Source organism: Scomber japonicus, chromosome 14, assembly GCF_027409825.1.
Source record: "Scomber japonicus isolate fScoJap1 chromosome 14, fScoJap1.pri, whole genome shotgun sequence".
Taxonomy (NCBI): domain Eukaryota; kingdom Metazoa; phylum Chordata; class Actinopteri; order Scombriformes; family Scombridae; genus Scomber; species Scomber japonicus.
The window spans coordinates 31157580-31172652 of NC_070591.1; the positions used below are offsets into that span (position 1 = coordinate 31157580).

The 15073-nt window shown below is 37.6% G+C and overlaps 1 protein-coding gene across 1 annotated transcript; it reads left to right on the top strand.

Moving 5' to 3' along the window:
• Positions 1 to 9037: 9037 nt before the first annotated feature.
• On the top strand, positions 9038 to 14164 carry tk2 (thymidine kinase 2). Its single transcript, XM_053333302.1, has 9 exons — positions 9038 to 9094; positions 9336 to 9410; positions 10991 to 11044; positions 11418 to 11507; positions 11865 to 11938; positions 12358 to 12446; positions 13349 to 13428; positions 13544 to 13624; positions 13841 to 14164. Exons 1-9 carry the CDS (start codon positions 9038 to 9040, stop codon positions 13925 to 13927), a joined length of 687 nt encoding a protein of 228 aa, XP_053189277.1. The 3' UTR covers positions 13928 to 14164.
• Positions 14165 to 15073: the final 909 nt, after the last annotated feature.

Sequence of the window (15073 nt, forward strand, 5' to 3'; positions counted from 1 at the left end):
CTTCGTGTCCTCGTGACTGTACACATACACGCGCAGCACTAACTCCTTACCGCCCTCCTCTGGACAGTCCAAATCACCCAAGATGAGTCTCAGCTCTCTATTGAATAACCCAGAAGAAAAAATGAGGACTTTTTCGCTAATATCTTATTATCTGAGTATTTTAATAAGACAATAGAAAGCTCTACCTTCCTCATCAACCCCCCCCCCTTTTTTTTGTGTGAAAATTCCTAACTGTAGAGCAGCCCACTAATTAAGTGATGGACTGTTGTCAATGTTCAGTTTAATATCCATCATGAACTTATTTATGTTCCTATATTAGTGTCCCCTGCTCTCTGGCCCCTGTGTAAAGGCCATGCCACCTGTTTGTGTTTATAGTTTAGTGTCTGTAATTAAAACTAAACAGGAGAGATTTGGAGATGAATGTAACAGAGGACTGGTGGGTTAGTGCATTGAACAAGGTGAATCACTTCTACATATTGCGCGTGATTGAGTCTAATTCAGTTTAAGATTGTCCATAGGATGCATTTTAGTAAAAGCAGGTTAGCTAAATTATTTACAGATCATGACCCAAGATGTGACCGTTGTGGTAGAAGCAGACTTACTACTAGGCTACATGTTTTGGGATTGTCCCAAACTTGGAGATTTCGGGTGCTATGTCTTTGAAACTCTAACTTAAGTTCTGGAGATAAAAGTACAACCATGCCCCCCCCCTGGCAATCTTTGGACTACCAGCTAAACCTGTATGGCATTAAACAAAGGGACATTATTGCCTTCACCATTATTTTGACAAAACATTACAGAACACTGCTGGCATGAAAATCTCCTATCTCACCGTATCAGACTGCCTGGCTTAAGGATGTGATGTTTTTCTTGAGCCTTGAAAAAAATAAATATGCACTCGGGGACCTAAGGATCATTTTACTAAGAAATGACAACCTTGTTGTTGGCACTCTTTGCACGACTGAGTATCATGTATGTTGGCACTTTTTGTATGGCTGAGTTCCTTTTTGTATGACTGAGTATGTATGTGTATGGTTGTCTGTGTAGTATGTATGTATTTTATCTTGCCTTATTATTTTACTATTTATTACTTTTAAAATGAGCTCCGTTCTCTGCCTTGGGTTTTGAATTTCGCTGTATTCTATAAAATGACAATAAAGGAATCTGTCTATCTATCTTTAGTCTCACATTTTAACAGTCTGTTTGTGATGACACCTGACTGAGACTCAGGTCTGCTGTAATAATTGACCTGGTCTTTACCTGTGTCCATCCTTTGACACAGGTAGACCAGTATGATAAATAGTATCATACTGTAGTTTGATTACTGTAGCAGGGTGTACTGTACAGCTATTGTACCACAGAACCTTACATAACTGAATATGTGGGCTACCCAGGTGAGTAGGTGAACAGGTTTTGTTTTTGTCTTGTTGTTTTTTGGCATGTGTGTCATTTTTTTTTGTGGTTTGCTAAAATGGGGAAAAAATGGAAATACTAGATCTTTAAGTTCTGTATTGACATATTAAAGAGAGTTTAGTGTCCTGTTTCAAAATCGGTTACTCTGCAGACATGCCTGTATAAATATATTTTTCCATTGTACTCCCTAATCAGTGTTGTGTCAGTTGCAGTTTAATCTGCCTCATTCTCTTCAACCACTGAATGCATTAAAGAGTCTGAACATATCAGTGAATGTTGTTTTCTCTTGTTTTATCTGTCATACATATACACACTGAGGTAAACAGCATTCCTTTAGGCTACTGCCGTACAGAGAGGAGAAATCCACCTTACACAATCAGCCACAGAATAACGTGTGTTAACTAGTATTCAATGAGGGACACCTTAAGGAAGGATAAAAAAAGAATGGACCGATGAGGGGAGTGGAAACATTGAATGCAGACCGGAATAAAGGAAGGAAGAGTGAGTTAGTACAGCTTCTTCCTGTGCCGTCCTGTAGGAGGGTGGGGGGTGTGGGGAGATATGGAGGATGTTTTTCACACATAAAGCTTATGAGCAGGTCACATAGGCTTACGCATGTTGTTATTAATTCAGCTTTACCTTCTCTTAGTAAAACAACTTCAAATTGTTGCCAAAGGTGTAATATAGTCAAATATGTACAAATGTTCATAAATAGATATTAAAGGGATAATCCAATTTTCCAATTTGTAATCCAATTTGTGATGTTTTCTAGAATTCAGAATTGAGGAATGCATGTTAGGATTGTTTGGGTAGCTGCCTATGGTAGCTGCTCATGTGTGGAGTGCATGGAGACTCACTTTTAGATAAATAAGCACTAAGATCAGAGGTCATCTTAGTGAAAACAAATGTGTGCAAGACAGAAGCCAAAACAATAAAATGAAATAAAAACAGAAGTCAGAGTCATGGAAATAAAGGGAGAGTTAAATTCTAATGATCCATTAGTTGGAGAAATGAGGCAAGAGAGTAGGAATTAGGGTTGCAAAATTCCAGGAATTTTAAAACTAGGAAACTTTCCATGGGAATTAACGGGAATTAATGGGAATTAACAGGAATTAATGGGAATTAACGGGAATCAACGGGAATAAACTGGGAATTTACTAAACTGAAGGTATTTTCTTATTAGGGAACTTAAATATAGTTGTGTAAAATAATATTTTAGCATAATCCTGACTTAAACAACCAGATATCATGCAGTACAGTTGAATATCTATGCTGTCTACATGCTCACATAGCACACTGTTTACTGCAGGGCTACTGAGACCACGCCCCCTACATGTACTGTGCATACGGAGACCACGCCCCCTACATGCACTGTGCATACGGAGACCACGCCCCCTACATGCACTGTGCATTCCTCCATCACATGCACAGATGATTTCTACACACTTTTGAGCCCAGAGCCCACAACTTGAAGCCAGACTTTTGAGCCTGTGGTTTAGATGACATTATATGGTAATATATTTAGGGATATTTTTATGTGTAAGTGCTATATTAGCCTTATGGTGGAAAAAATAAAACTGGTCAAAACCAAATAAACTAAATTTATACAGTAAATATCACTTCAACAGACAGGAGTGGAACTTTGATGTTACTAGTTATATCATTTGCACCTAAGTAAATAACAATAACTAATAGTTTTACAAACATCTTGTATATTTTGGATTTTATGAGTTGTATCTCCACCAGGATACATTGGACACATCCCCCTCAGGGTTGTGTAGATTCACTGACACATTGTTGTATTTTTTCAGAGTTGTGTGTAAAACCATTAAGAATAATAACATTTAGTTGCTTTTTTTATATTAAAATATAAATAATTGTATAATTTAATATAACTTCAACAGCTCAGGGACATCAAGCGACATTGTGCACCTTTTTTCATCGTCAACTTAGAATAATGTTGTTTTTTAATGAAGGGGTGGACTTTTTTTTATCCAATTAATCAATCAAATGATGATACCTTTCCACTAAATTACCCTCAGTTCCCATAAATTTCCATTTAATTCCCATGGAAATTTTCCAATTTGGAATATTTCCAAAATTCCCCAGCTTAACTTCCCATGGAAATTTACCGGAAATTTTCCACCCCTTTGCAACCCTAGTAGGAATAGGAGGGAAGAGATGATCTGTACACAGTTGAGAGTAGGACATATTGGATTAAAAACAAAACATTATTCTTAATGGGAAAAACGGAAGGTGTGAAAGTTGCAGTTACACATGCTTATCAAATGCAATAAGTATGAATCCATCCATCCATCCATCTTCTTGCCGCTTATCCGGGGTCGGGTCGCGGGGGCAGCAGCCTAAGCAGGGAAACCCAGATTTCCCTCTCCCCAGCCACTTCGTCCAGCTCTTCCCGGGGGACCCCGAGGCGTTCCCAGGCCAGCCGAGAGACATAGTCTCTCCAGCGTGTCCTGGGTCTTCCCCGGGGTCTCCTACCGGTGGGACGTGCCCTGAACACCTCACCAGGGAGGCGTCCGGGAGGCATCCTGATTAGATGCCCGAACCACCTCATCTGGCTCCTTTCGACGTGGAGGAGCAGCGGGTCTACTCCGAGCTCCCTCCGGATAACTGAGCTTCTCACCCTATCTCTAAGGGAGAGCCCAGCCACCCTACGGAGGAAGCTCATTTCGGCCGCTTGTACCCGCGATCTTGTTCTTTCGGTCACTACCCAAAGCTCATGACCAAGTATGAAAGGGAAAGAGGGAAATCAAAAAGAAATATATAGAGAGCAGGAGAAGAAATGTTTAATATCATAGGAATGTTGAGTCAGAAGACAAAATCATCAGATATGTGTTTGAGTTTTTGAGAGCAACAAGATTGAATGAAAGAGTTCAATCTTGTTGCCCCCCGCCCCCCGGTCTGTAAATAATAGCAGTGATCATTGTAGACCAGTAGGGGGCGGTCACACACTGATATACTCTGCTACCGCCTGATAAAGACTCAGAGGAAGAAGAAAAAAGAAGAAGTCGTTTCTTCTTTCTGTCTCATATATTAAGTTATTAATAAGATTTCAAGCTGTTGTGTGTGAGATGATGCTGCCAGGTTGTGTGACATCATTATTCAGGTGTGTCAGATTGGTGTCTGCTCACTGTGCTGTGAGCCCATCCTCACTGATCACAGCAGGATGGAACAGAAGAACATGCTTATCAGCTGGAAGCTTCACCCTCATCCAAAGCCGAGCACGCAGCCGCACGCCGCCACACGAGACTGAAGGTCAGTTTTGGATTTGAGTTGATGAGCTGGGACACGTGCACACATGATCACTATACTTCCTATAATACAGAGAGCTCATTGTTATGACCAGGACCAGTCAGTGTTCATATAGGAGTGTGTGTGTGTGTGTGTATGCCTTGTGTGTCTCAGTCATTCACACTGCGTTCTAGTGTTTGGGCCTCATTTAAACTACGTCACTACGTCACAGAGTAATCCATGTATCTAAAACAAGACACGTAGAATCATAAGAAATAACATCTGTCTTTATGAAAACATTATAAAACAATCACAGTTTGGGAAAATACATCCATGAGTTCAGACAAGCGATGTTTGTTTTGTACTATGATGTCCAGAGTCTTTAAAGTTTAGGCATTAGTAAATACTTTCAGAACAGTGCTATCTGTTTTAAACCCTCACATACTGTTCTTATTCTAAGCTGTCACAGTATTTCCTCACACAATTAGTCTCTATACCAAACTTCTGAACCATAAATCACTGATAAAGAGCTCATCAGTTACACATAAACATGATTTATACTTAATGAAGCTTTCAGAGAGCAGAGAGGTTATCTCTTTAGTTTTTATGATTAGAAAATTATATAAAAACACTATACTATGGTCCAATGTTACATAAACCATGAGAACTATTTCAACAAAATATATTAAATGTATGAAACAAATATATTTCTTTTTTTGTGTGTGGATGTTTTGGGTCACATTAGGGGAAGCTCTCAAACGTAAACATGGGTCAAATACGACCCTGAACAGTATGTAAGGGTTAAACCTCCTTCTGGTCATATGTATCTGTGGAATGTTACATTCTACTAGTGAATGGCCAACTTCATGCTAAGATTAATAAGTTAAGATAAACTTTATTGCCCCGAAGGTAAAAGTGCCAGACGACATAATGACAGACACAGTGACAACAGAGAAAACTATAACATACTACAGTTGACATGGTTTCAGAGTATTCAATTGCATATTGCAATATTGCACGTAGCCTATCCCTAGTAAACATGTTAAGGCACAAGGAAAGGAAGACAAAAATTACAACAAATAAGCTACATAAAACATGAGTAATAATTAATGATAATAAATAGTAAGTGATAAATAGATAAAAATGAACTCAAGTTAAAAGGGATATTTGCTTATTTAGCTGAAGTATGTTATGTCTGTGGCTGCTTGTTTAACCCTTACATACTGATCATAATCTGAATTAGTCTCTACAACATAAATTCATTATTATTCATTCATAAATGTTTGATAAATCCTTAATGAAGCAGTCAGAGAGTGAACAGAGTGTATTCTTTTTATTTATGGGGGGAAAAGGCATTCACAGTCACTGTTTTATGGTCCAGGAAAACATTTGATAGAATATGAAGATATACAACAACATGTTTGAATTTCTAGAAACACTAGAAAGACTAGACAGACATACATAGAACAGGGTGAGTAGATAGACTCAAGCACAGTACACATCAGGGAGGCTAAGGAAATAGTACTGTAACAACAACAAGACAAAGCAGCAATGACAATAGACAACCGATACAATGCAGCTTAAACATTAAATAGAGTTCCAGATGCTAAAAAGTTTCCAATCATAAGTCTAGACCCCTGCCCTCCCTTCCTCCCTCTATACTCAGCAAAGTGCACACAGACTACCTTCTGCTGTATTTTTGAGTAACTGTATACTTATTGACTGCTGACACAGCTTGCTCAAGTTGTTTTAACTGGTGATCAGCTGGTAGAGTAGTTTTGTGTAGCTGGTTTAAAGCTGGTCTGGAACTGGTCAAACCGGTTACAGCAGGGGTGTCATCACCTCGGTCATGTTTAGGGATGGGAGGATAAAAGATCTTATCACTTATCATGATAAAAAAGAAATAAATAAAACACCCCACTCACTTTAATCAATCATGGTGAATTCAGTATTATGGATATAATCATGATTATCCTCACATAAAAAGCTTTCCTTTTATTTCTTGATTTTTTTTTAATTGCCAGTAAAGAGAGTCAGCATCTTTCCACTCATTGATGCCTCTTTGTTTTTCTCCTATCTTTATCTGTGATGCAATAAAAATAATTGTTGTTACTGTACATATTGTTACTGTAGTATGTTGTAGTTTTAGAAATGCAGTTCTGAGTGATTTGGCCACTAGAGGGCTCTGTTTTCTACTTGAGGTGAGTGAAACTGTGTGATAGGTTTCTATTCCTACACTCTCACTACATTTTACTGAGAAAGAAGGCCAGAAAAGAAAATGTTTTTAAGTTTCATCTTTCATTATAGCAGGGCTGACACATCATGAACATTAGGATGGTCTCTGTTAGACAACATGTTCCTTTCACTTCTAGAATGTAACCTCCCACTGATAAACATCCCTGCTAGTCCACAAGAGCTCTCAAGCAGACTTTCCTCAGTTTTCCAGTCAGTCAGCTTTGGTTGCAGAATGCTGACTTCACTTTGCTCAGGAAATGACTCATAATACTCACAATGTTAAGTACAGTACTAATTATCATTATCAGTAATAAAACAATCATTATCATGTAAAATATTTTCTTTTGATTGCTTTTTTCACCTTCACTCTAATCAGTTAGGTGTAGTAATGTACACAAAGAATTACAGGCATATAGGATTGATTGATTATAATGTGCTAAACTTGATGGGCAAAAGTAGCTTCTTGTCAGTGTTAAGGTTGTCAGTTGAAGAATAAAAGTGGTGTTTAGCAGTTGATGTAAAGGGAAAGTCTCACTTAGCATTCTGACCTGCACATATCAGAGCCACGAAGAACTGCTCAGAAAAACACTTTGAAATAAGTAGCAGAGTCTCAGTAATTTGGGTCTCATCCCACTGCAGCCCATGACCTCACAGATTGACGTGATGATGGTGAACATGTTACAGTATGTATGACTGAAGTCTGTGAGGGACTAGAGGGAGGACATTTGGGTTAAGTCTTACATGGCGAGGTAAGACTAGATGTGAGAACTCATCCTGTCAGGCTTCAAGTGATGTGGTCCAGACTAATCACCATCCTCTGAGGATTCTCGTTTGATCTTGCCTGATTTCATGAATGCAGCTGCCTCGCATTGACAGTGATAGACAGGTGGTTCATTCAATCACCTGACATGTATCTTTTCCTTATTTAAGTTCCTGCCCTTTTCCAAACAGTTACCAAGGACGACTTCTCACATGGTTCAGTGTAACAAATCATCAGGTGTAATGCATCCGGTCAGAGAAACAGAGTCTGACACAAGACCAGCTGATCACGTTATAGAGAAAGTGATGCATGCATATACATGAGAGGCACAAACTGGGGTTAGTCACATCACCAGTTGACCAATCAATCAGTTAAACTTTATTTGTATAGCACTTTTGTGATGTAACACAAAGTGCTATACATAGTCACAACAAATAAACAGGAAAAAAGAAAAGAAAAAAAGGAACTCAGGAAACGATGTCAAAACTCTCAAGAATCTGCAATGAGGAAACAGAGTTAGGATAAAAATGTAAAAATAATTCAAATAAAAAGGTAATGAAATAAAAGATTAATAAAAATATTCAAAATATATAAAAGGAAGGAATAAGATAAAGTCACTATAGAATAAAGTGGGTAAAACGGGAAATGTTAGGAGTAAAAGAGTAAAAGTAGGGCAGGTTATGAAGAAGAAAACAATAAAATAGAATAAACACAAGTAGTCCAAGTAGTAAAACAGGTTACAATAGAAAATAAAAGACAGATTAATAAATAAATACAATTCAATTAAAAGCAAAATTAAGAAAGTAGGTATAAAGTCAAAACAGTCATTAAAAATAACAGGACTTCAGCTAGAGAATATTGTTAGCTTCAAGATTCAAGATTTCTTTATTGTCATTTCACATACATGTATTTGCATACACAGGCTGAAACGTAAAGTCTCTCACCAGCTCCTTACAGTCCATTAAAGAAAATGGGATAGTTAAAAACTACATTAAAAAACATTCAAACATGTAATAAAAGTAATAAAATAAAAAATAAAATTTAGCAGCATTTTGGGTTAAGTAAAAAGTGCATGAGTGACCCTTAATCAAGTGCTACATTAATAAAACTCACATAATGTGCCCCTCCCACACATATCATCCTTAGATAATATACTAGTTAGTTACAGTTTCCATCCTGTCACACCTAAGCAATGAGCCCTAACCTGTCTGCCACACATACACTTCCTCTTTGTTGACTATCTGATCTTGTTGCTGCTGTGTACAGAGTCCACACTATAAATGTAGACACTCCTGTCCTGTTCCTCTGACCTCACTGTAGCCTGCTGAGTTAATAGAGGACAGCACTCACAGCTGAGAGGTGAAGATTTTTCTCATAATGTTATCTTCTTTTCAAGGGAAGCTGGTGCGTAATGGAGAGGATAAGAAAACAGTGGTAAGTCTCCCAAATGTCATCTGTAATCTGAGCATCCTTCCTCTTTTACTTGGTGATAGATAGTAAATAAACCTGAAAATGATGCACTTTTATAATGTTGGCAGCAGATTCTAGTGAAGGAACTTCCACTGATTAAATGTCAGTTCTTACCTCATACTGTATTAACCACATCTTTCCTTTTTCTCTTTCTCGTTTCTGTACACAAACATGTTAACATCTGTCTCTCTGTCACTGTTTGCAGGTCTGGATTGAGGGGAACATTGCCAGTGGGAAGACGACATGTTTGGAGTATTTCAGCAAAACAAGTAACATAGAGGTAGAGTAAAGTATCATAGAGGTAGAGTAAAGTATCATAGAGGTAGAGTAAAGAAGTATCATAGAGGTAGAGTAAAGAAGTATCATAAAGGTAGAGCAAAGAAGTATCATAGAGGTAGAGTAAAGTAACATAGAGGTAGAGTAAAGAAGTATCATAGAGGTAGAGTAAAGTAACAGAGGTAGAGTAAAGAAGTATCATAGAGGTAGAGTAAAGAAGTATCATAGAGGTAGAGTAAAGAAGTATCATAGAGATAGAGTAAAGTAACATAGAGGTAGAGTAAAGTAACATAGAGGTAGAGTAAAGTAACATAGAGGTAGAGTAAAGAAGTATCATAGAGGTAGAGTAAAGTAACATAGAGGTAAAGTAAAGTAACATAGAGGTAGAGTAAAGAAGTATCATAGAGGTAAAGTAAAGTAACATAGAGGTAGAGTAAAGAAGTGTCATAGAGGTAGAGTAAAGAAGTGTCATAGAGGTAGAGTAAAGAAGTATCATAGAGGTAGAGTAAAGAAGTGTCATAGAGGTAGAGTAAAGAAGTATCATAGAGGTAGAGTAAAGTATCATAGAGGTAGAGTAAAGAAGTATCATAGAGGTAAAGTAAAGAAGTATCATAGAGGTAGAGTAAAGAAGTGTCATAGAGGTAGAGTAAAGAAGTGTCATAGAGGTAGAGTAAAGTAACATAGAGGTAGAGTAAAGAAGTATCATAGAGGTAGAGTAAAGAAGTGTCATAGAGGTAGAGTAAAGAAGTGTCATAGAGGTAAAGTAAAGAAGTGTCATAGAGGTAGAGTAAAGAAGTATCATAGAGGTAGAGTAAAGAAGTGTCATAGAGGTAGAGTAAAGAAGTGTCATAGAGGTAGAGTAAAGAAGTATCATAGAGGTAGAGTAAAGAAGTGTCATAGAGGTAGAGTAAAGTATCATAGAGGTAGAGTAAAGAAGTATCATAGAGGTAGAGTAAAGAAGTAGCATAGAGGTTACTCCCACCCCCCCCTTTATAATTCCATTCATCCTGAGTTAAACTGCATCTCTGATTCCAATCCTTTTGATTTTGAATTCTATTTCCACATTTGGTGGTTGGTGAAGCATTCACTGTGTAAAGGAAATGTACTAGAGCCACAACAATCATATTATCTATATTATATTTTGGTAATTGATTAATAAATTAATTCTTTAAAATATGTTTAAAAAATCTGATTTTAGCTTCTCAGTTTTTTTCAAATATATTCTTCCATGTTAGTGAACAGAATCTATTTGGGTTATGGACTGTAGGTCAGGATGAAACAACACACTTGGGTATGTCACCATGGGAGCTACAGCTGCATTTTTCACAAATTTCTGTCATTTTATAGATCAAATGACTAATTGATTAATTGATGAAAAAAATGATTAATTATGGAATCTAGTGTTAACGCATCGTAAGTTGTCAGCAGTGTTACTGCTTAATCATGATTTTGAACCCAGCTTTTATTACATTTTATTATACATTACATGGTATTATATTATTATAACCAATAGTTACTGAGATGAAAATGGACATCAAACATGTCCATTCATGTATTGTTCCTCTCTCCTCTTGTGTGTTCCAGGTCCTCACAGAACCAGTGTCTAAATGGAGGAATGTTCGTGGACACAACCCTCTGGTAACAGGACTGTTGTTTATTGTATCATTGTACTGACTTCACATCACACTTCTTTACTCATATTTCCCCAATGCTTCAAATTCCCCATGCTTAGGCCCAGTGGGAGGTCCACTCAATACACTTTCAATTCACTGTATTTCAAAATAAAACCAAAACTACCTGTAAGAGATTAAAAAAATGTATCTTTATAATTTATGTGAACCAACCATTCAATTTCATGACTGTCTGCATAGGAAGTAAAGTAGTAACGTTTTAAAAGGGTGGTTCAGAAAGGTCACCAAAATATCAGGATCCATCCTGTAGGAATCATGTGTAGATCATGAGTCCAGTGGTTTAGTTATCATTAAACTGTTTGCCATCATGCATGCTGCAGGCTCTGATGTACCAGGATCCTGAGCGCTGGGGCATCACACTGCAGACCTATGTTCAACTCACCATGCTGGATAGGCATGTGGCAGCCATGGTAACTGTACTGTTGGCTAGAAACACAGTCACTTTATTGTATTCTCATTAAAGTCTGTACATTTCACTGTCTATATTTTTATAGACATGCTTTTTACACCTTTTTTAGAAATCCATTTATGACCTATTTAATGTGTTTGGACGAAAATGTCTGAATTCACTTAACACTGTCTTTAAGTCTTGTAACTTTGACCATGTTATCAGACATGCCAACACTGATATCTGACATCACAACAATATATAAATAACAGAAAATTCCAAAAAGCTTAATGTGTCCCCAGTGCTGATGAACCAATAGGTTGTTGAGTACTTTTTATGCAATCTGCTGTATGTACTTAAAGTTTCTTGTTGGTTCCAGTCAGCTCCTTTCAGGATGATGGAAAGGTCCATCTTCAGTGCCAAGTACATCTTTGTGGAGAATCTCTTCAGAAGGTAATGTTGTCCAAGTGATTTTGACTTAACTGTCTGTATCAGACAAAGAAGCACAGTTAATACATTCAACATACAATTTCAGCTAAACCATCATACATATTGTTGCACAAGTTGCAATAGTTGAAGCCCCTGTTCTCTGTCTATACAGCTGAGTGATATCCATAAAGTCCTCTATCATGGTTTGTCATGTTATCACAACATTAATGTATATTACAATATATTACTTCTTCTCATTAGATACACTATAGATAAAGTAAGCATTTGGATTATGAAGTGAATTAAATACCTGACTAATTCAGTATTACCATGATGCTCATTGATTTTTCAGCATTGACCCAACACAGCCAGAGTTATTACAGAAATAATGTCACATGACTTCCACCAGCAGCACACTGAATGTCCTGTGTGTTGGTTTCCAGTGGAAAGATGCCAGAGGTGGACTATGCTGTTCTTACTGAGTGGTTTGATTGGATCACAACTAACATATCCATTCCTGTAGATCTTATTGGTGAGAATACACAAAGCAGGAACACACACACACACACACACACACACACATATGATTGTGATCATGATCAGAAATACTGTAGTCGAAGTATATTTTGTAGCATTTTGACAGACATTTGTGAAATCATACATATAAGTGATACTCAGTGGACTGACCGTAAGCTGAAATCTCTACTGGTTTTTGTCAGGTGGGAAAGATAAAATGGTTTGTTGTACGTAGAACAGGGGGGTCAAACTCATTTTAGTTCAGGGGCCTAGTTTGAGGGCTGGACCAGTAAAACCATTGCATAATAATGTACAAATAATACATCTGTATGTATAATATTACTTTATTATAATAAACAATCTACTTACAAAACAGATGAACAGCCACAGTATTGATATATATATTTTTCAGATTATTGTATTCTGGTCAGGGTGGGGGAAAAAACTGGAGCAGCAGAAAAATTGGAATTACTTTTCTGCCAATTTCACACTTTGCAAAGTCATCCAGTGGGCCGGATTGAACCCCTGCCTGTTCTGACCCGCGGGCCGTATGTTTGACCCCACTGACTTAGGGGATTTAATTACAGAAAGTAAACCAGAATACTAATTGTGATCTCAATGAAAGTAGCTCCTATCAGAAGTACAGCACTCTGCCACCTGACACATTCAGCAACCAGTCAGACAACAACTTGTGACTGTGACATTTGAATAAATCAGTAGTTATGATCCAGAGCTCCATCTTTATAGGGGAAGTATAGTGAAACATTACACCTTTATGTCAAACCGTCAAGTCAACTTTCCTCTGTTTCACATGCAGAACTATAGTCACTGTGTACTTTGTTCTAAGCCTTTCTAACACACGGATGACCTACACTCAACACTGTACCTGAATGCCTCCACTTTTTCCTCTCGTTCCAGTCTACCTGCAAACGTCTCCTCAGACCTGCCATGAGAGGTTAAAGCAGAGATGCAGAGAGGAGGAGAAAGTCATTCCACTGGTGAGGACACTTACTTCACAGAACAAAACAGACAAAATCACAATCACCTCAAGGGGAAATTATAGGTTAGAGAATTGTAAATATTATGTTTTGTTCATTTGTGTGTGTGCAACAGGAGTATCTGGAGTCCATCCACCAGCTCTATGAGGATTGGCTCATCAAACCTAGTTCCTTCTTTCTTCCTGCTCCAGTTTTGGTGAGTGAGCATACACATCTAGCTAGTACAGTCCACACAGTGAGTATTTAGACAGTTCCACATCTGTTGTTCTTCAGCCTCTGTGCTAAAGAATTGGATACATCAATATAAAAAGAACTGTGTAGAATATATAACCTTGTCTTATAACCATCTCTAGCTTGTAATTCTGATGTTTCTAATCGTTAAAGTGAAAAAGCATTGTTTTTGTGTGTGCAGGTGATTCCTGCTGACCAAGATCTCCCAAACATGCTGCATAGATATGAAGAGAACCGTGACAAGATCCTAACAGCTAACTACCTCTAATACCCAAACACACTCCTACATCAACACAGGAGAACGCTGTTTACAGATCATTGTTATACATCTCAATTGTCACAGTCACATCTATCTGAAGGCTAACATTGATATTCAGAAGCTTTTAATTAGAGAATTTTCTTACCCAAAATATATATTAAAGGTGATCTCAGACAGTGTCTCAGATACCAGGTAAACATTCCATTCACCATCTTAAAAGACTTCAATAAGCCTTAAAGGAGCTTGTTCCCTGTGCTCCTCAGGCTCAGGCCCTCAAACTGTGAGGTTTAACTAACTATCTCTCATTGAGTTTTAATTTATTAGGTTGCTTCTTTTTTTTTTGTTACTGAATGCTCTTAAAGGTACCGTCCAGAAATGATGCTTTAGCTGTATTACACAGTAGTGACAGTATGTGATGTGTTTGATGCTGGCTGGTTTGTAAGGGACTACAGATGACTGGTCAATAACAACCATAGCTGCTACAGGTACAGGGTAGGGATAACATGTTTCTGTAATTCCTTTTAATGAAGGACTCTTTATATTTATCACAGTTTTTCCATTTTAATAAATCTTAAGTAAACTCAGTATGTGTTTTTATGTTAATGTTCACACTAAACCAAGTTGTTAACAGATATTATCTGCTTTGACTTCTATATTTGTGATCAACCCATCCCCTATCAATAACTATCTACTACAATAATTGAATTGAGCACTTAGTTTGGACCAAAACACAAGTGAAATTTGTACATCTTATGATGACAAAAATAGTCTTTGAACACATCATCCATTATGAGCATCATAAGGCCTTTGGACCATTAAGGCTGCCATGCTCCTGGGTTAGGCTGTATGTACAGTATGTTTACCTATATTGTGGTCATTTACAATACCCCACTGTCGCGACCACAAGCACAATTTGCAACAACATCACAGGACTTCCATAGCCGGGCGTCTGAATGATGGTAAGTCTGTGGACCACAGTCAGCTCCAGATGGGCCAGGCAGATCCAAATGGGCCAGACTTGACATACTGAAACCCTGCTCAACTGACCAGGTTTTAGTGGGGTTTTTTAAATGCATTCCTTCAGCTCTGATGAGTGCTATTTAAACCGAATACTTAGCTTTTCAGTGAGACAGCCATAGTTTTTGCTTGTGGCTT

Excerpts from the sequence above, each read along its gene's own strand:
- tk2 (XM_053333302.1), top strand. The coding sequence starts at position 9,038 with ATGTTATCTTCTTTTCAAGGGAAGCTGGTGCGTAATGGAGAGGATAAG. Across the intron at positions 9,095-9,335 it reads GAGAGGATAAGAAAACAGTG|GTCTGGATTGAGGGGAACAT; the intron begins GTAAGTCTCCCA and ends CACTGTTTGCAG. Across the intron at positions 13,625-13,840 it reads TTCTTCCTGCTCCAGTTTTG|GTGATTCCTGCTGACCAAGA; the intron begins GTGAGTGAGCAT and ends TTGTGTGTGCAG.